At 43.6% G+C, this 21,219-nt stretch overlaps 1 protein-coding gene across 2 annotated transcripts; it reads left to right on the top strand.

Moving 5' to 3' along the window:
- The first annotated feature begins 1,397 nt into the window (after window positions 1–1,397).
- LOC138821368 (protein O-glucosyltransferase 3) lies at window positions 1,398–18,505 on the top strand. 2 transcript variants are annotated; one of them, XM_070013543.1, is made up of 9 exons: window positions 1,398–1,630; window positions 3,169–3,366; window positions 5,006–5,289; window positions 6,287–6,503; window positions 8,637–8,833; window positions 9,830–10,024; window positions 13,602–13,706; window positions 15,317–15,473; window positions 15,973–18,505. In XM_070013543.1, the coding sequence occupies exons 1-8, from the start codon at window positions 1,420–1,422 to the stop codon at window positions 15,440–15,442; spliced, it is 1,533 nt and encodes a 510-aa protein (XP_069869644.1). In that variant the 5' UTR covers window positions 1,398–1,419; the 3' UTR covers window positions 15,443–15,473; window positions 15,973–18,505. The 2 variants fall into 2 exon arrangements, with proteins under 2 accessions (XP_069869644.1, XP_069869643.1); XM_070013542.1 differs by having other exon boundaries at window positions 15,317–18,503.
- Window positions 18,506–21,219: the final 2,714 nt, after the last annotated feature.

Genomic DNA, 21,219 nt, shown 5'->3' with positions numbered 1-21,219 from the left:
AATAGGACTTTCTTGTTGAGTTCTTAGGGGGAAAATGGGTGTTACCTCAAGTGTTATATAATTTATTAGGTCATATTTTATTATTGCTTGAGATGAGCTCAGATCTTTTCTCTGGGGGGGGGAAAAACAAGTCTGTTTGGAAGATTGTGAACCAATGTGTTCTATAATTTTTTTTAATGATAGATAGCCTTCCATTTAAGCATTTAAGCAGACTCCAAGAAACAAAATTCATCAATGAACGTAATAGACAAGTAAAGCTACACTTTAGCCCTGCAATTTACCAGATATTTACAACTCGTTCCTGATAATCATCTAAAGTATAAAGAACACTGTGTACAACCTCTGCTTAGCTTTTCTAAACCAGGTCAAGAGCATTGTGGGGAAAAACAAACAAACAATAAAACCAAAAAACCCTGGTAAATCTGACCGAGCAAAAATGTCAGTGTTATAAAGGCTGGAGAGTACCCAGAGCCTGGGCCTGACCAGAGCCTGGGCCTGACATGTATTGCAGTCTGCCAATAGGGTGCACAAGGTCTGTTTCCTTTATTTACAGACTCGCCCAGCCAGAGAATCTTTATTTCCTTCCAACAGATTCAATCCAGAAGCTAATAAAAAGAAGAGAAAGTAATTACAAACTGGTTACCCAAGAGTGGCTTTCAGGAGCCCAGTCTCTGCCTACATCCAAGCTTCAAGCACCCAACTGGTTCAGGGAGGCTTGAAACACCTAGTTCAAGGCAAGACCCAGATGCTGCCTTGTGCCGTCCTAAGGCCCAGCTCCCCACACCAAACCCGGGCCAAACTCAGTAAATCCTTGGTCAAAGAGGGGAAGGTGGTAAGGGGAAAGAGGGTGAGCAGAGGGAATCCTAGTCCAGTGTGAATGGGTGTTGATGCCAGAGAGACCACAGAGCTTGTGCCTGGCTGTGGAGGGAGTTGTGGCGGGAGGGGGGGGAGGGAGGGGCCAGGGAAGGAGGGAGAGGGAGGGGGCCAGGGAGGGAGGGAGGGACAGGAGAGGGAGGCCTGGACACCGCAACTTGTAAACCCGGTGCGTGTCCAGGCACGCAGGACGTCTCCTCCCATGGCGACAGAGTCCTTCCTGAGCAATCACCACGTGTCTGGGTGCTGGAGGGGTGGGGATATTGCGATGCAGAGGATCAAGGTTCCAGCCCAGCCTGGGCAGGAAAGTCTGTGCAACTCCATCTGCCTGTGGAACGCACAGCCGGCCCCTCCCGTCTCCCCGAATCCGGGCTCCCCACTCCAGTCCTGGGTGGGGCGTCAGTCCTGCCCCGCCCAGGGCGCTGTGCACGGGGAGGGCCAGGGCCGGGGGGTGGGGGGGAACGCCAGGCCGAGGCCCGCCCCGGTGGGCCCGGATCCAGCCTGACCAGCCCCGGCCCGGCCCTTTCCCGCCGCCTCAGCCCGACCATGCGCCTCTGCCCGCGGGCCCTGCTGCTGCCGCCGCTGTGGCTGCAGCTCGCCCTGCCGGTGGCCGCGGGCGCCCCGGGGGCCCCGGTCAGCGCGCCCCGGAGTCTGGTGTGGGGGCCGGGGCTGCAGGCGGCCGTCGTGCTGCCCGTGCGCTACTTCTACCTGCAGGCGGTCGACGCCGAGGGCCGCAACCTCACGCGATCGCCCCCAGGTAGCGCGCGGCCCCGCGGCGCCGCACCCCGCGCGCCCCGCCGCCCGCCGGCGCGGCCTCCTCCCCGCCCGGGTCGCGCTTTCCCGGGTCGGCGGAGCCGCTCTTCCCGCCTTCGCCACGCCCCGGGGGGAGGGAGTTGGAAGAACTGAATGGCAGGCCCGGGCCTTGCGCACGGGATTGCGGGGAGGGGAATGCGGGGCGGGGCCCGTGCGGGCCGGGGCGTCCCGGTCGGTGACTGCATGCGGGTCTGGGCGGCGCGCAGGGCCCCCCCCCCCGCACCGACTCACCGGGCCGGGAATCGCGGGGCGCTGCACTGCCCGGGCCCGGCGGCCCTGACACCCGGCCCCGACGGGCCAGGCCAGGCTGTCTTGCGGGGCACGCTTTCTTTTCTTCCTGAGATTATAACAGATCACGGGAGATCTGGCTTTTCTCCCCCCTGTGAAGGGTGAAGGACCTCCTCCCGGGTCCAAACAATAGTATTATTAGAGATGTGTGTGTGTGTGTGTGTGTATTATTAGAGGTGTGTGTGTGTCGGTACCGGGGCTTGAACTCAGAGCTTGGGCGCTGTCCCTGAGCTTTCTTTGTGTCTATGTGTCCCTGTCAGTACTGGGACTTGAACTCACGGCCTGGGCACTGGCTGTCCCTTGAGCTTTGTTTGGCTCCAGGCTACCACTCTATCCACTAGAACCACAGCTCCACTTCCGGGTTTTGTTGTTGTTTTGGTGGTGAATTAGATATAAGAGTGTCATGGACTTTCCTGCCCTGGCTGGCTTCAAACCTCCCCTCCTCGGAGCTCAGCTTCCTGAGTAGCTAGGATTACAGGTGTGGCTACCTGAACGAGGCTACCCTCTTAAGAGGAAGCATTGTGGCAGCTCCCTTTGACTGGTCTGGCTGGTTCCAAGTTGTTGACAGAGGATTTCCTAATTTACCTGTTTAGGGCTCCCACCCGCTGGCACCAGTATTCATCAGGAGGTAATCAGGATGCGTTGGTGGTGTCTCTTCCCCTGTGGGTCCCGCTGAGTATTTCCACTTGCCTTCAGGAAGTGGGCTCCTGTTGGGGGGAGCCCAGGACTCTCTGGGTCGGGATGGAGTTAATTAGGATAATTAGATATCAAGATGGGATATAAAAAAACATTTTTCATATTTTACAAGGAGAAAGTTGAATTACTATAGGGGTCTTGTCATTCTTAGAGTTTGTAGATTTCCAGCTACCAAATCTTCAATGTTACTGAAAGGAGGAAAAAAAATCAAATAGGCAGAAAGTTACATTCTTCTTTGCTTCTTTAATCCATTTTGTTCATTCAACAAATCTTTATTGTGAATGACTCATGATCCAAATGTTAAATCAGATCATTGACTTAAAGACCTGAGCCAGACCTATATAGCTCTGGCCTCAAGGATCTTGCAAGTTGAAATCGTTCTTGCTTTCCATCAATACCAAAGGGGGAAACAACTTCATTCTAGAGACCATTGGCCAATAATTGAGACATAATAATCATTAAGTGGTAAAGTTATCTCTGTATTTGTTTTTCTTCCAGGTCAAACATTGTTCAGAGTAGTAGTCAAATCTCTTTCTTCTAAGGAGTTAGTCCGGATTCAGGTTCCTAAACTGTTGGATAGGAATGATGGAACATTTTTGGTGAGGTATAGACTATATGATACTGTCAACGAAGGACTCAAGATAGACGTCCTTTATGGAGATGAACATGTGGCTCAATCTCCCTATATTCTGAAAGGTAAGTGGTTATTAATAGAGTAACAAAGTTAGCCCACTGGGTATGTCCCAAGACATTTTTTTTTTTTTTTTGCCAGTCATGGGGCCTGAACTCTGGGCCTGGGCGCTGTCCCTCAGCTCTTCAGCTCAAGGCTAGCACTCTACCACTTGAGTAACAGCACCATTTCCAGCTTTTTCTGCTTATGTGGTGCTGAGGAATCGAACTCAGGGCCTCATGCATGCAAGGCAAGCACTGAGCCACCTTCCCAAACCTGTCCCAAAACTTTCTGAATGGGCGATAATAATGACTTCAAATCCATTTCAACAAAGTAAACACTGGAAACCTTTTTTTTTTTCTCGGTCTTGTAGCTTGAGCTCTGGGCCTGGGTGCTGTCCCATAGCTCTTTTTGCTCCTTTTGCTCTACTACTTGAGCCACGAACCACGGCACCACTTGTGGCTTTTTCTGATTTAACTGGAGATAAGAGTCTCAGACTTTTCTGCCCAGGCTGACTTGGAACTGCGATCCTCAGATCTCAGCCTGCTGAGTAGCTTAGATGACAATGTTGACCTCACTGCTTTCATTTTTAAAAGACATTTTCACTAACTACAGAATTACAAGTAGAAGGATTTATTTTTCCTTCTAGTATGTTAAAGATTCTGGTCCACTGTTTTCCCATTTGTATTGTCTCCAACCATAAACCTATTACCATTATTTGGGTTCCTCTGCACTGCTTTATTATTTTCTCTATCATCTGGTAGAGCAGTTTATGTTATTATGTTTGCTGTTCTTTTTCTTTTTTTAAAATGTTTCTTCTGTTTTGGTTTGTTTCTGCTGGTTTGTGGGGTTTCATGTATTCTTCAGACTTACAGTTTCAACAAATTTTGGAAAATTTTAACCAGCATTTCCTCAAGTAGTTTTTTTTCTGTTTCACTCTTTTTCTATTTCAATTTGTATAGTTTCCATTGTTATGTCTTTAGTTCACTCATCTTTTTGTTGTTGTTGTTGTTGTTGTTGTTAGTCATGAGACTTGAACTCAGGGTCTGGGCACTGTCCCTGTGCTCTCTTTGGTCAAGGTTAATGCTCTACCACTTTGAACCATAGCTCTATTTCCAGTTTTCTGGTGGTTAATTGAAGATAAGAGTGTCACAGCCTTTTCTGCCCCAGGTTGGCTTTGATCCAGGATCCTCAGATCTCAATATCCCATGTAGCTAGGATTACAGGTGTAATAAGCCATCAGTGCCTGGCTTAGTTCACTCATCTTTTATTCTGCAGTGCCAACTTATCCTCAATCCCATTGAATGTATTTCTCATCTCTTCATTTTGTCTTCTTGAGCTTGTTTTCAGAAATGCAACTGATATACCTGGAAATAGTTTGATTCTTTCCAGTTATACTTTTATAACTTGTGGGATGGAATTGGGCCATATTTAATCTAGAGCTAATTATACTTCACTAGGAGAATCTGCCCTTCTGCAGATTCTCACTACACTCCCAAAATTTTGTGATGCAATTACCAACTTCACAGATTTTGTCCAGGGCAGTTTTTCTCTGGATAGTAGTAGAATTGAGCAAGAAGTTATCCTTGTTCCCATCAGGACAGAAGCAATTTCCTGTGGTGGCACTTGTCACAGAGTGTGGCCCTGTGTGTTTGCATTCCCCAGGTCCCGTATACCATGAGTACTGCAGGTGTCCAGAAGATCCTGAGGCCTGGCAGGAAGTTCTTTCCTGTCCACTTGAGGAGCCACAAATTGCAGAAGATTTCACTTCATTCCCTAGCATCGATCTCCAGCAGATGTTACGTGAAGTCCCCAAAAGATTTGGGGAAGAGAGGGGTGCTGTTGTTCACTACACAATTCTCAATAACCACATTTACCGGCGATCGCTAGGGAAATACACGGATTTCAAAATGTTCTCTGATGAGATCTTGCTCTCCCTGGCAAGAAAGGTATGAAAATGAATGAACTGATCCCCAAAATAGTACAGTTTGATTATTTTGTGGTAACACGGAAGGGTGTAGAAGCAAAGGATGAAAATGGATTTCAAGCTGAGAAGTTACCGCCTGAGTGTTCATAAGGCCTCTAACTTGTGAGAGCCTCTCTTTCTTATATAAATTAAATGGCTTGAACCTCTATCCCAGGAAGGTGGGCCATATGGGCACACACAGGGTCTCTGTGAACGTTCAAATGTTTACCGCCTTTGAGTCACTACTCTAATTTCTCTGGCTTGCCTTGCATCGGTGGCTCACGCCTAAAATCCTAGCTACTCAGGAGGCTGAGCTCTAAGGATCCCAATTTGAAGCCAGTTGGGGCAAAAAAATCTGAGACTCGTATCTTCAATGAAACACCAAAAAGCCAGAAATGGAGGTCTGGCTTAAGTGGGAGAGCATCAGCTTCAGCAACAAAGTTGAGGGACAGCCTAGGCACTGAGTTCAAGACCCAGTACCAGCATTCATGCATGTGCGCATACATACACACACATACAGACATATGTGCGTGACTTGGACAGCTACATGGACAGCTCCTAATGAGGAAGCTCTTGCAGCTTCTTAGGCCAGTGATACTAAGGGTCTCAGCAAAGGCTTCAACCATGAGATGAGAATGGGGTGGCAGATTTTGGAGACAAAGGTAGATGTGTCAAGGCATTGACTGTGTCAATGGTTGCTTAGCCTGTTGGCAGAGAGGATTCTAAAGCCACCCATGTCTACTTCTATAACCAATCGCAGATGCCACCTCTGACTTCTGGCTAAATGAATTCCCTGGTGCAGGATCTTCCCCTGGGATTTGCTGACTGGTTCATGACCGAGAGGCATCCTTGTCCTTTCTCCCTGATCTGAGTGGTCGGCTCCATCACAAACACTCAGGAAAATCAAGGAATTCCTACAGTACTGAGGAACAAAGCCTGAGACCCTCCAAGCACTGATGTTTGTACTTTTGCTTACTCAGGTCCTCCTGCCGGATTTGGAATTTTACATTAATCTTGGAGACTGGCCCTTGGAGCATCGGAAGGTCAAGGAAAGCCCTCGGCCTCTGGCTATCATTTCCTGGTGTGGTTCTCTGGATTCCAGAGACATTATCCTTCCAACCTATGACATCACTCACTCCACCCTAGAAGCCATGAGGGGTGTTACAAATGATCTCCTTTCCATTCAAGGGCATACAGGTAAGTGTTCTTCTCTAGGAAAACCATGTAGAAGTAGTATATATGTACATTTAAATAATTATTCTTATTTTTCAACAATAGATTTGGGGGAGTAATACAGTAGTTAACTGCTTGGTCTAGCGTCTGCAAGGCCCTGAGTTCAATCCCCAGCCCTATGAAGGGGGAAGAGGAAGAGGCAACCAAATGCCCAAATGATTTGTTCAGTATTCTTCTTCTTCTGATCTAAAAATTAAAAATATGTCATTGGAGGTGGGAGCTGTTGGCTTACACCTGCAATCCTAGCTATTCAGGAGGCTGAAATCTGAAGATAATGGTTCAAAGCCAGCCTGGGCAGGAAAGTACAAAAAAAAAATTGGAAGTGGAACCATGGCTCAAGCTGAAAAAGCTCTGGGACATCTCCCAGACTCTGCGTTCAAGCCTAGGACTGGTAAAAGAAAAATGCCTTTTTTGCACTAGTTATGCCCAAACCAACCTTCAGAGTTTCCTTTAGTCCTTTGTATATGCCTTTTGAAAACGGATGTATTCAGCGAAGCTTTCATTTAATTCCAACAGTAGAGCCTTTTATTGTCAGTTGAAATGAGAGAGAATTTTGAAGAAGTGGTGCTGTGGCTCAAGTGGTAGAGCGCTCGCCTTGAGCTGAAGAGCTCAGGGACAGCCCCCAAGCCCAGAGTTCAAGCCCCACGACCGACCAAAAAAAAAAGAGAAGATATAGATATATGCACATTACTTGGTTTGTATGTTTATGTTTAATAGCATATTAGAAAACAGGGGAGGAAGTCCTTTCTATATTTAAAATGCTGAGCAGACTAAGGATTAGAAAGTTCCAAATATTGCTGGATGCTGGTGGTTCATGCCTATAATCCTAGTGTTAGCTACCCAGGAGGCTGAGATCTAGAGGATTATATTTCAAGGCAGCCTGGACAGAAGAAAAGTTTGCTAGACTCCATCTCCAAAATAACCAGAAAGAAAACAAACCGCTCAGGAAGCTTAGCTCAAATAGTAAAACATCTGCCTACCCAGTGTAAGCTCTTGAGTTCAAACCCTAGATTTGTGAGTGTTACTTAGCTGGGCAATTTTTTCTGGTCACCCTAAGAACAAAAGCCTAGTTCATGTTTGATTGTGAAACACAAAATATGAAAGAAGCCACCACTTTTAGCTTTGAACTTGGCCCAATGTTATTCTGGAGATCTCTCGGTTTTGTATGATAAAAAAAAAACAAAAACAAAAAAAATCAACTCCAGTGTGAACACTCATTAATAGACAAATGGGTATAATTGGAGCATTTTTTTAAAAAATTATTTTTTGACAGTCCTGAGGCTTGAACTCAGGGCCTAGGCACTCTCCCTGAGCTCTTTTGCTCAAAGCTAGTGCTCTAAAACTTGAGCCATAGCTCCATTTCCAGCTTTTTTTGGTTGTCAATTGGAGATAAGACTCTCACAGACTTTCTTATCCAGATTGACTTCAAACCACAATCCTTACATATCAGTCTCCTGGGAGCTAGAATTACAGGCATGAGCCACGGGTCTTGAACTCTGGGCCTGGGTGCTGTCCCTTAGTTCTTCAGCTCAAGGCTAGCATTCTACCACTTGAGCCACAGCACCACTTCCAGTTTTCTGGTGGTTAATGGGAGATAAGAGTCTCATGAACATTGGGGGGGAGGGGGGAGGCTGGGAAGGGATGTGAAGGGTAAACACAGGAGGAGGCTGCAATGCTTGGTAAGAAATGTACGCATTATCCTGCCCATGTAATTGTAACTCCTCTGTACAGTATGTTCACAAATAAAATAAAATAAAATTAAAAAAAAAAAAAAAAGAGTCTCATGAACTTTCTTGCCCGGGCTGGCTTTGAATAGTGATCCTCAGATCTCAGCCTCCTGAGTAGCTGGGATTACAGGCTTGAGCCACCAGCACCCAGCAGGAACATTCTTTAATACAGCAAATAAAAGCTTTGCTTTTGCAAGTATCTCTGACCAATTGAGGCAATCCCATATCTTTGAGAAATACTTTGTACAGAATGGATTGGTGGTGAAAGATCATTAACATCTTAAATGATAATAGGGAATTAAAGATGATTGTAGATACCATATGAAAATGTCAAATTGATAATCAATCTTTTATGGCCTCAAACTTCTAGGGCCTTCCTGGATCAACAAAACAGAGAAAGCTTTCTTCCGAGGTAGAGATAGCCGAGAAGAGAGGCTGCAGTTGGTACAGCTGTCCAAAGAAAATCCACAGCTAGTGGATGCAGGAATTACAGGATATTTCTTTTTCCAAGAGAAAGAGAAGGAACTGGGAAAAGCCAAGTTGATGGGATTCTTTGATTTTTTTAAGGTATGCATTTGAGACTTCCTACGTGGCTGTTACCTAGTAAACTTGTGTCCATGATCCATTCGTCTTCCAAGTCTACCAGCTAGATGGATTTAGACATATTTCTTCTATCTTGTAAACTGAGATGTACTTTCATACTTTATCAGACTCAGGGAAGTACAAAACTCTCACTGTTGTTGCTTTGGTGGTGGTTGTTAAGTCTGTCCACCAAACTAAATTTCATGTTTAAAATATAGTTTAAAGGGTGAACTTGAGGTTTGGCTTTATTTATTTCTCTTGGGTTTTTTTTTGTTGTTGTTGTTGTTATAATAAACTTGGAACATAAATGTCTTTTACATCAAGGGATCTCATATGTCTTTGGAAATAAGGAGCTCAGGAAAATAGGAGTTGGAGTTGGATATTAAGTCCTGCCAGTGCTATGAACTGTGAGACCTCCATCTCTCTAGACACTTACGGTGCCTGCCTGTCTCCATGGAGCATCATATGAGGCCCAAAGGAAACCAGGATGTGAGCTACATGGCTCATCTAATGGCTGCATAGGAAACAACTTGGCCTCGGTTACTTAAGAAGTAATAGTGGGTGTGGCCCAGTGGTGGACATTTGCATAGCAGGCATATAAGGCCCTGGGTTTGAGTTCTAGCACAGAAAAAACGAAAAAGGTGCTGGGCACTGGTTGGTTACTCACACCTGTAATCCTAGCTACTCAGCTACTGAGGATTGTGGTTCAAAGCCAGCCAAGGTAGGAAACTCTATGAAACTCTTATCTGCAGTTAATGACCAAAAAGCTTGAAAGAGGAACTGTGGCTCTAAGTGGTAAAGCTCTAGCCTTGAGCTCAAAGCAGGGACAATGCCCAGGCCCTGAGTTCCACACCCACGACCACCAAAAAAAAAAAAAAAAAAAAGTTGGGAAATGGAAAACAGTTCCTCTCTAGTAGTACAGTGTGGATAAGGAGCTGAAGTAAAGCAGAGTGTTCATGGTTGTATTTTGCAATCTCTCAGTACAAGTACCAGGTGAACGTGGATGGGACGGTGGCTGCATACAGGTTCCCGTATCTCATGCTAGGAGACAGCCTGGTTCTGAAACAGGACTCGCCTTATTATGAACATTTCTACACGGAACTACAGCCCTGGAAGCATTATGTTCCAGTGAAAAGAAATCTCAGCGACTTACTAGAGAAAATTCAATGGGCCAAGGTACGTCCCCCACTGTTTTCATCCGCGTTTTCACCTCAAGGCACCAGTGTAGATGAGCCGAGTTCTATCACAGGCCATTGAACTTGACACAGTCGATGAAAACTGTGATCTTCTGATGTTTTGGCTCCCTTGAATTATCTAAAGAATCAATATCAGAATCATTTCAACATTGGAAGTACAGTGTTACACTGAATATAGATTTTCTAAATGAATTACAATGTATATATGCACACATGGATACACATATATAACATACAAAATGTAACACACAAGTTGAAAAGAGCAGAATGAAAGGACTTATGTATAAGGAAATAACTATGGCTACCATATGACACATTTTCCCCGTCACATAGAATAAAAGCACAAGTTCTTCACCAATGCAGGTGATCCAACATCCCAAGTTCATGATAAAATAGGAGTTTCTTAAAAAAAAAAAAAAAAAAGAAAGAACGGGTAGGACAGTATTGTATCATTTCTCTGTGAGTATAAAATACCTTGTACCTGCTTTATGATATGTAGTAGTGACTTTGCTTTATCAGAGCTGTTTTTTTTTTGTTGTTGTTGTTGTTGTTGTTGTCTTGTCAGTCATGGGGCTTGAACTCTGGGCCTGGGTGCTGTCCCTGAGCTCTTCAGTTCAATGTGAGCACTCTACTACTTGAGCCATAGCACCATTTCCGATTTTCTGGTAGTTAATTGGAGATAAGAGTCTCATGGACGTTCCTGCCTGGGCTGCTTTGAACCACAGTCCTCAGATCTCAGCCTCCTGAGTTGCTAGGATTACAGGCATGAGCCACCAGTGCCTGGCTGTCAGAGCTGTTTCTAATGATGTTACTCAAGAATGTTTTCCTTGGGGCTGGGAAGGTGGCTCAGTGGTAGAGCCCTTGCCTTGCATGCATGAGGCCCTGGGTTCGATTCCTCAGCACCACATAAGCAAAAAAGAAAAAGCCAGAAGTGACGCTGTGGCTCAAGTGGTAGAGCGCTAGCCTAGAGCTGAGGGACAGCGCCCAGGCCCAGAGTTCAGGCCCCACGACCGAACCCAAAAAAAAAAAAAGAATGTTTTCCTTGCAGATGATGATTGAGAAGCTAATTAAAAAAATGGTGCCAGGTACCACAACAGTTACAGAACTTCTCATTTTTCTGGGGTTTTGTTTTTTATCTTATTTTCTTTTTATTAATGGATGTGCTAGATGTCTAATTTTGTTCAGATGCCTGCAGAACCTAGAAAAGCTGTTGCTGCTATTGATGCATAACATACTGCTATTACTGGTCTTTTTATATAAATATATGTATATGTATATATATAAAATTTGAATTTTGGGAAACTTTAGCTGTGCTGTCAACTTTTTACCGGGTTGAGTTGGCATTGGATAGAAATTAGTCTAGAAATGTTATTTTTTTCCATTTTATAACAAGGTTATAAAAGCACTGTATTAAATATGTAAGGTCTTATCTACATGGGTTTGATTACAGAAACTAATAAAGTATTCTCTAAATAATGAAAAAAAAAAAAGCAACAGTATAGCTGGGCACCAGTGGCTAATGTTTGTAATTCTAGCTACTTAGGCAACTGAGATCTGAGGATTGTGGTTCAAATCCAGCCGAGGGAGAAAAGTCAGTGAGATTCTTTTTTTTTTTTTGGGGGGGGGGGGTGGGGGGGGCCGGTTGTGGGACCTGAACTCTGGGCCTGGGCACTATCCCTCAGCCTTCAGCTCAAGGCTAACGCTCTACCACTTGAACCACAGCGCCACTTCCGGCTTTTTTCTTTTTGCTTATGTGGTGCTGAGGAATTGAACCCAGGGCCTCAAGCATCCAAGGCAAGCGCTCTACCACTGAGCCACCTTCCCAGCCCAGATTCTTTTTTTTTTTAAATGTTTTTTATTGTAAAAATACTGTTCAGAGGGGTTACAATCACATGAGCAAGATAATGAGTACATTTCTTATCAAGCATTGTTGCCTCCTCCTTTGTTTTTCCCCTACCATCCCTTCCCTCCCATCTCCACAACTGTATTCCCTCCCCACCCCCGAGATTCTTATCTCTAATAAACTTCCAAAAGCATATCAGCCAAGTTGAGTTGTGATGGCTCAAGTGGTAAAATGCTAGCCTTGAGCTCTGAGTACAAGCCCCACGACTGGCACACACATACAAAAGGTATTAAGAAACTTGAATTTTATTATGAACCTATAAAACTTTATCCTTCCATTAAAAGACTTGATTCTCTTTTTAAGTTTCTGAGAAGCAATATTTGGTTATAGGAAGAACTGGGCAGAATTATTTTTGTGATCCTTTATGATACCCACAATTGCTAGCAAATGGCTTTTTTCTCTTGGCAGTGTGGTAGGCCTATTTTCTGAACATATAATTAGGCACGCTGCCCAGACCTTTAGCATAACCAGTGGGTCCAAAGGAATCAATTTTCTTGATTACAGCAATAATGTCATCTTTCATCAGTACCACTTTATAACAAAAGTTCTTGCCTCTGATAGCACATTTAAATGAAACTTTTATTCCACCTATAATCCTAGCTACTTGGAAGTCGGAGATCTAAGGATTGCAGTTCAAAGCCAGCCTGGGCGGATAAATCTGAGACTCTTATCGCCAATTAGTCAGCAAAGAGACAGAAGTATAGGTGTAGTTCAAGTGGTAGAATGCCAGCCTTGAGCTAAAAGAGTCAAGGGAGAGCACAAGGCTTTGCATTGGCACAAAAAAATAAATGAAGGGGCTGGGAAGGTAGCTCAGTGGTAGAGCGCTTGCCTTGCATGCCTGAGGCCCTGGGTTCGATTCCTCAGCACCACATAAACAAAAAGAAAAAAGCTGGAGGTGGCGCTGTGGCTCAAGTGGTAGAGTGCTAGCCTTGAGCTGAAGAGCTGAGGGACAGCACCCAGGCCCAGAGTTCAGGCCCCACAACCGGACCCCCCCCCAAAAAAATAATAAAAAAAATAAATGAAGAAAGTGAAGAAGGGATAGAGGAGGGAGGGAGGGAAAGTAGAAGGAAAGAAGCTTTTAAAAGATTTTTTTCTTCTTTTTTTGTGCTAGTCCTTGGCTTGAACTCAGGGCCTACGTGTTGTCTCTGAGCTTTTTGTTCAAGGCTAGTACTCTACCCCTTGAGCCACAGTTCCACTTCTAGCTTTTTGGTGGTTAATTGAAGGTAAGAATCTCATGGACTTTATTGCCTGGGCTTGCTTTGAACCATGATCCTTAGATCTCAGCCTCCTGAATATGAGGCTGAGAGTGCCCAGACACTATGAGCCACCAGTGCCCAGCTTCAAGGATGTTTTAATATGAAAATTGATTCATTTGAGTCTTAAGCAAAGAACACTAGGCTAGGACACCTGACAGTCCCCACCCTTTCTTCCAGTGCTAGAAATCAGGAAATAGGATCGGGGCAGCATTGTGGCACTGTGGGACATCTCAGAGATGACTGGGAAAGTCCACTCTTTCCAAAGCATTCGCAAGTTGTATTTCCGTTATGATCTCTCCTTCACATTTAACCCCACATCTCTCCTTCCTCCGCCTTGGATCACTTTCTTTCTCAGCTGCATGAGTAATTGTTATGCCTTTTTTTTGAAAACCTCTCAGGACAATGATGAAGAAGCAGAGAAGATTGCAAGAGCAGGGCAGGCAGCCACCCGGGAACTGCTGCAGCCACACCGGCTTTACTGCTACTACTACAGCGTGCTGCAGGTCAGTCCAGGGTGCCCATCCTATGGGGTCAGCAGGCCTAGGACCATGTGCCTGGCCTTACCAACTTCTTCTTTGCTTCCTGAAGGGATCAGAGAGTCAGCCTGTGGAACTCTGGCTTACTCAGGCCTCTTGTCTGCTCATATGTGTTCTAGCTCTCTTCCTTCCTTCTTTCCTTCCTTCCTTCCTTCCTTCCCTCCTTCCTTCTTCCTTCCTGCCTTCCTGCCTTCCTGCCTTCCTTCCTTTCCTCCTTCCTTCTTCCTTCCTTCCTTCTTCTCTCCTTCCCTCCTTCACTCCCTCCCTTCCTTCCTTCTTTTCTTTCTTTCTTTTTCTAAGACCAGGACTTGAACTTAGTACCTGATGTTTTGGCTCATTGGCTGGCACTCTACCAACTGAGCCACACCTCCAACCCTGGCTGTGTTCTATCACTTGAGCCATGATTCCAACCCCGTTAGCTTCAGCTTCTTTTCTAGGGGGTAGAAATGGAAGTGAATGTCCTCTTATGCCTTACCTTCTCTGAGATGGGTCTGTCCTCTTGCCTGGCCTGGCTTTAATTGTCAATAGTAGAAGTGTCTTCCCAGGAAATAATCATTAGGATCAGCTACTTACAGCACTGTTCTGTCAGGTTTGCTTGGATCTCCAGGAATACACAGCTAAATGTTTACAGAACCACTGAAGTGAAATAACAAATGCATAGGAAAAGCCCAGTCAGTGGCCAGAATAGAACATTTCATAGGCCTGTTGCCATTAAAAAAAAATGGGTATGGGGGCTAGACATGGTAGGTTATGCCTATAATCCCAGCTACATGAGAAGTAGAGATCAGGAGGATCAGAGTTCAAGACCAGCCCAGACAAAAATGTTAATAAACCCCCAACTCAGCTAATAAGCTAGGCATGGTGGTACATGTTTATCATCCCAGATTCATGGAAATAATAGGTATAGGTATAGTCTCTATTTGAGACTGGCTGAAGCCAAAAAGAGAAAAAAATGGGAGACCCTGTCTGAAAAACAACTCAAGCAAAACCGGTTGAGGGTGGTAGGTGCTTAAGATCTTGAATTCAAAATCCAAGGCCACCAAAATAATAAATCCAGACCTAAAGGGAAGGAGATGTGTGACTACTTACTTCATCTTAATTGCTTTTCCTCTTGGTTTGCTGATTTAAATATTCAGTATGTTAAGTGTTCATGTAACAAATTGAGGAGACATTTCATGTGGGGACATTTGGCTTCATGTCTCTTTTTGAACAGGTTCTTTTTGCTCATAAAATTGTGGGTTTGAGGGCCTAGGAATATGGCTTAGCAGTAGCTTCTTGCCTAGCATGCAAGAAGCCCTGGGTTTGATTCATCAGTACCACATACACAGAAAAAGCCAGAAGTGGCATTGTGGCTCAAGTGGTATAGTGCTAGCCTTGAGCAAAAGAAGCTCAGGGACAGAGCCCAGGCCCTGAGTTCAAGCCTCAGGACTGACCAAAAAAAAAGAAAAAGAAAAAAAGAAGAAAGAAAAAAAAAACTGTAGGACCAGAATAAACTAGAGCTTTGGTTTTATAGTGAAGCATAATGATTGGAGGTGGGGAGTACCAATCACTCAGTGGCTTTCAAACACACATTTCAGAAATATGCGGAGCGCCAGTCCAGCCAACCTGAGATCCGTGATGGAATGGAACTTGTTCCTCAGCCAGATGACAACACATCCATCTGCCAGTGTCTCAGGAAAAGGTCCATAAGGGAAGAACTTTAACGCACCCCAGATTCACTCTCCAGCTACACCTGTAAGGAACAACTTAATATAGATGCTAAACTGTGGGAAGAAAAACCAAAAGTGTGGAAGAATCTGGGTATAATAGCACACACTTGTAATCCCAGCACCGGGAAGGCTGAGACAGGAGGATCATGAGTTGGAGTCCAGCCTGGGCTACAAAGAATAAACCGTATATCAAGAAAACAACAAGGAGAGAAAAGAGAGAGTTCTCTTAGTAACTTTGCATATCATGAATGGATACAGCAGTATTTGAGCAAGTATTATTCAGTATACTTGGGTATTAATTTCTTTTGAGGAAAAACTGTTCTTAGCTGGCATCATGGTTTCTCTAAAGAAGAGTACTTGAGGCTTGTAGAAGATAGGGAGGCATGCCAAATGGAAACCATCTTCTATAAATCTGTTGACATCACTTTATGGGTCAATTTTTATCTCCTGTTCACTTTCTCATGCTTGCTTCCAATTAGGAAGGGAAAGTATCTGATCAGGTCTTCTTTGTCTCCTCCTCACAGCACAATTTCCAATACTGGCAGCCTCCACTTAGAAGGCCTGATGAGAAGAATTAAAAAAACAAGAGTTAACTGAACACTGGTGGCTCATGCCCATAACCCCAGCTACACAGGAGGCTCAGATCTGAGGATGATGGCTCAAAGCAATCCTGGGTAGAAAAATCTGAGAGACTCTTATCTCCATTTAACCAGTACAGAGCTGGAAATGGAGCTGTGTTTCAAGTGGTAGAGCATCAACCTTGAGCAAAAAAAAAAGCTAAGGGACAGGTGAGGCCCTGAGTTAAAACCCCAGTACTAGCACATATGCTGTATTATTTAAAAACCCTATTCATATCTTTTTGGTTAATTTTTTTCCAAAGCCTGAAACAAAATTAAGAAAGAATTGTGCCTCAAGTTGGTGATTTCTAGTCTCTGGTTGTATGCCCTATCCAGGCCTTCAGTCCTTAGTGTAGCTCATGGTACCCTATGGGCATCTTTCATTGGCTCTGTAGTGAACTGTGAACAGTAAGTGTAGTGGCAGGAATTCTGAATTATTATTAACTTTTAAAAATGATCCTTGCAGATATGGAAACTTGCATAGCATCTCCAGGAAACCCAGAGTCCTGGGAGTTACTCATAAGCCAAAAACAGGCCACTATTCATTCCTCACTCCCCTTGTCCTCTATTTTGTGGGCTGCCTTGCACTGCTAAGATTAGATTAGCAATTTGATTTTGGAGTACTTTCGATCTAAGATTCACCTGCTGACAGAATTATGTGGCCAGGTGCTGTGATCTAGCTACTCAGAAAGCTGAGATCTGAGAATCCTAGTTCAAAGTCAGCCACAGCAGGAAAGTCCATAAAACTCTTACCTCCAATTAACCACCCCAAAATGGAAGTGGCACTGTGGATCAAAGAGGGAGAGTGCTAGCCTTGAGTGAAAAAGCTCAGGGACAGCGCCCAGACCCTGAGTTCAAGCCCCATGACAGACCAAAGGAAAAAAAAAAAAAGAATTATCTACACTCCCAGTGTAAAAAGACTTATTCCCCTAATTGAAATATTTAATCTTGAAAACACAATTGCCATTTGGCCCTGCCTGTTCTTCCTGAAGAACAGAAAGAACACACAGGGCTAGTTTTGTAACTAGACAAAAGCCAAACCAAACTTCAGAACCTTATGGTCAAGCCAAGCGTCTGAGCAGCTGTTTAAATTTGAGTGTGCAAATGTGACATAAAGGACTGGCTGTCTGGAGACCACGCCCTTCACCCACACCCTCTGGAGTGTATTTCTTACAAACTTTGCACATAAAGGTTGGAGCTTATCAAAATTGGGATTATGGAAAGAAAGGTTCTCCCTATTCCCCTCAACTGTCAGATGTCTGCGAGAAACACTTTGCATCTTTTAGTGTTTTATTTTATTTTTGTAGTGGGCTTGAACTCAGGGCCTGAGTGCTGTCCCTGAGCTCTTTTGCTCAAGGCAAGCACTCTCCCACTGAAGAGCTACAGGTCCACTTCTGGTTTTCTGATGGTTAATCAGAGATAAGAGTCTCAGGGGCTTTCCTGCCCAGGCTGGCTTTGAACCACAATCCTCAGATCTCAGGCTCCTGAGCTTACAGGTATGAGCCACAAGTACCTTGATATCACCTTGATAGACCAAAAGGTTGGAATACTTGAAAGCAAGTTGAACAGGAAAGAGATAAAAAGGAGACTTGTGTGTTCCTTTTCTGTCTCTGTGACAGAAGACTGGAGAAAAAAACATGCTAAAGGAAGAGGGGTTTGTTTGTGCTCAGAGGTTGCAGTCCATCATGACATGAAGGTGAGGTCATAGGTCAGCTTGTCATCTTCTGGCTGGACACAAAGGACACAAAGTTAGTCTGAAGGAGCAGACAGCATATTCATTTCCACAACCCAGAAACACCTTGAGGAGCATCATTAGGGTGTTGCCTGGATACTGCTAAATGAAGGAATTGTGGGTAAACATTATAAAGAATTAAGTTGTTTCAACAGCACTATCATGAGAGATTTCTATGATTGTGTCTGTAAATATAATGTGAAGCCATTTGTGTTAAAACCAAAATGTTGGGAAGTGTAGAAGTATAAAAGGAGTGTCTGTCTGAAAAAAAGAATGAGGAGAAGAATCTTTACTTTTTTATTTTATGCCTTTTTATAGTATTTCAGTTGCTTTTCTACCATATATATGATTCAAATTGTAAATTTTCAACTGTCAAAGTACAACATACATACAAAAGATGTAACTAGGAAAAGAAAACGGATATTTTTGTTTCCCATTATACTGTTTTTAACTTTTGTGTCTATAATTTTACATCACAATTTTATTGCAAACACTTTAAAAATGCATCACAGTTTTTCTAAATAAAATTTGAAAAGATCCATTGGTTTTTTTTAAAGCGATTGCCACCACTTGAACCCATGGTATTTCTGTAACTGAGTTAGTCATAATTGTCTTCATAAATAAATGTCAAAACTTTTATCACCACCACTCTGACTCGCATGGGAGAGAAATAATATTATAGAAAAACAATGGACTCAATGCCAAGTTAATTTCTTTTAGCAGCACTGGGGCTTGAACTTACAACTTTGGAAGGCAGGTGGCTCCGCCACTTGCACCACACCTCCTGCATGGACATTATTCTTTCCAGTTGATCCTGAAAATACAAGAGAAGGCAAAATGAAGGAAAGGCAGTGTGAGGCCAAGGTTAGAACTACATAACATTTGTACCTGGAAGAAAAGGACGTATCCTTGTGGTGCTGACATCAAAGGAAAGTTAGCCAACCCCTACATTTAAAAAAAAAATCCTCGTTTCTTGTGCAGAACTATAGTTTACTATTTCCAGGAACTGTTTTCCCCCATAGGGTATCAACCTCTGTGGAGTTATCCCTAAGTCACTAAAACCCAAGCTCAGCTGTTCCAAGTCTTCTCTGCCCTCCGCCCAGAACTAAACTTTGGCTCAGTTACAGCAGCCCCAGTAGCCAGTTCACTGATTAGGTTGCAAACAATTCATGAATTAAGGTGCAATAAATTGACTACAGGATTAGACTGTGGCCAGTGCACAATGACTGCAGGACTAGGCTATGGCCAGTTAAGTTGTATTCTAGGCCTTGTTTGTGTTTTGCTATAAATGCTGTAGGACCTGGGGGGTTGACTGCGGGTTTGCAGAACACACTTTGGTTCAGGAAGCTGTGTGATTCATGCATCACTCAAATAAATTGGAATAAATTATCGGCCCAAGGAATTTTCCTTTTGGCAGTCCTGGCATAGAAATCAAGGTGTACACGGAGCTCCAGGGACTCCAGCAGAATGAGGTAAGGAGCCCACTATGCCTTTAGAGCTGATCTCTTGTTCTATATGGGAGTTGTGAGTATATTCTCTCTGATATTCCAAGATACCTTACATTTATGCTTTGTCTGAGCAAACATCTGGGGATTTTGTTTGTTGCTGTAGTGGTTGGGGTACACCTCAGGCCTACAGGCTTGCTAGGCAAGCGTCATTCACTAAGCTAAGCCCCTGGCCTGTTTGAGCAAATATTTTTATCCACACTGGATTTGCAAATGGTAACAGATACAGGACTGGGACCTGTAGGGCCCAGTAACATTGGTGCAAGATTAGTCAGACAGAAATTGAGCTGGTTTCAGAAGGAGCAAAACTGGGACTCATAAAAAGGCCTTGCCCAGTTCATAGCTGGCCTCAACATCAAGATCCTCCTGCCAGCGATGGTGACAATGTCGTCAGACACTTGTACTCATATACTGTTCTGTAGAATGGGAACCTCGTTGTATAACTACTTAAAGATAGCAATAATAAAATGTTAAAAAAGAAAAAAAAAAGATCCTCCTGCCTCAGCATTCCCAGTGCTGGCATGGCAGACATGAGATTTCAGACCTGTCACCAAGCCTGGCAACTTTGAGTTTTTTCTTTATTTTAACTACATGAAATACATTCTACAATCTTAAAAGATGTCATGCTCCCGGACAGCCTTGTCTGTTGGAGTTTGTTCCAGTGCGAAAGTGCAAGGGAAAGAAATAGGATTTAATTGTGCATTCTCTCCCCCTACAGTGAAGAATTTATCCTTTCTCATATCAACTCTTTTTTTTAAAGTTTTGTGTGTGTGTGTGTGTGTGTGTGTGTGTGTGTGTTGGTCATGGTTCTTAAATTCAGGGATGGGTGCTATCCCTGAGCTTTATTTTTTTCTTTCAAGGCTAGTGCTTTCCTACTTGAACCACAGCTCTATTTCAGACTTTTTGCTGGTTAATTGGTGATGTCTCACATGTCTTTTCTGCAGAGGCTCACTTTAAATCTTGATCTCACTCTATTGAATAGCCAAAATGACAGGGCACCTACCCCTGGCTTCTATTTCTTACCTTATATGGTTGGTAAAGAGAAATTCTTCCCTGATAACGAGGAAGCAAAACTATCTTAAACACTCCATTAGAATATGCAGAGCTTATTGTTAAAGTGTTTAAACTAGGTTTTATGCATTAAATATGTTTTACATTTTATTCTCAACATTAAAAATTGTTTTGAATTATTGAATTAGTTTCATAGTATTTAATTTTTTTTCTTTTGTTAGTCATGGGGCTTGAACTCAGAGCCAAGGTGCTGTCCCTAAGCTTTTCTACTCAAGGCTAACACTCTACCACTCTGAGCCATAGTACCACTTCAGTTTTCTGGTGGTTAATTGAAAATAATGTTGGTTAATTGAAGATAAGAGTTTCATGGACTTTCTGCCTGGGCTGGTTTCAAACAACAATCCTCAAATCTCAACCTCCTGAAGAGCTAGGATTATACGCATGAACCACCAGTGCCCAACTTTAATTTTAAATTTCTAAACTGTGGTAATGTTTAAATCTATTGGTCTAACCACTTTGAGGTACAGTCTTGAGGCACTGAGTTGTGTTTATGTTGGTTGTGTTTTTTGGGAGATTGGAAGTTAAAATTCTAAACCTGGTTTGTGCTAGATGAAAAGTTACAGGCATACATAATGTGTGCTTTGCCTTCTGCATTTTTTGGTATTTATTTATGATTACAGTGTATTAATCCACGAAGGTAACAAACTACGTTAGGGAAGCAATTCACCCTCTGCATACTATGATTGCCATAATGGTTTTTAATAAGAACACTGGAAGCTCAGCCAATCGCTGAATTAACTTCCAGATTACTTTTTCCCATACAAATATGATTATTATATAGGAAAAAATGTGCCCTAGATGTGTGGGAGGAGTCAGGGAGGGAGATTAGCTGTTCTAAACACCAAT

The sequence above is a fragment of the Dipodomys merriami genome, unplaced genomic scaffold (genome assembly GCF_024711535.1).
Source record: "Dipodomys merriami isolate MVZ:Mamm:240054 unplaced genomic scaffold, mDipMer1.0.p SCAF_91, whole genome shotgun sequence".
Classification (NCBI taxonomy): Eukaryota; Metazoa; Chordata; class Mammalia; order Rodentia; family Heteromyidae; genus Dipodomys; species Dipodomys merriami.
The sequence above is the reverse complement of the archived record's forward strand: the minus strand, read 5'-3'. Positions and strand labels throughout refer to the sequence as shown.

Excerpts from the sequence above, each read along its gene's own strand:
- LOC138821368 (XM_070013543.1), top strand. The coding sequence starts at position 1,420 with ATGCGCCTCTGCCCGCGGGCCCTGCTGCTGCCGCCGCTGTGGCTGCAG. Across the intron at positions 3,367-5,005 it reads ATCTCCCTATATTCTGAAAG|GTCCCGTATACCATGAGTAC; the intron begins GTAAGTGGTTAT and ends TGCATTCCCCAG. Across the intron at positions 13,707-15,316 it reads ACTACTACAGCGTGCTGCAG|AAATATGCGGAGCGCCAGTC; the intron begins GTCAGTCCAGGG and ends CACACATTTCAG.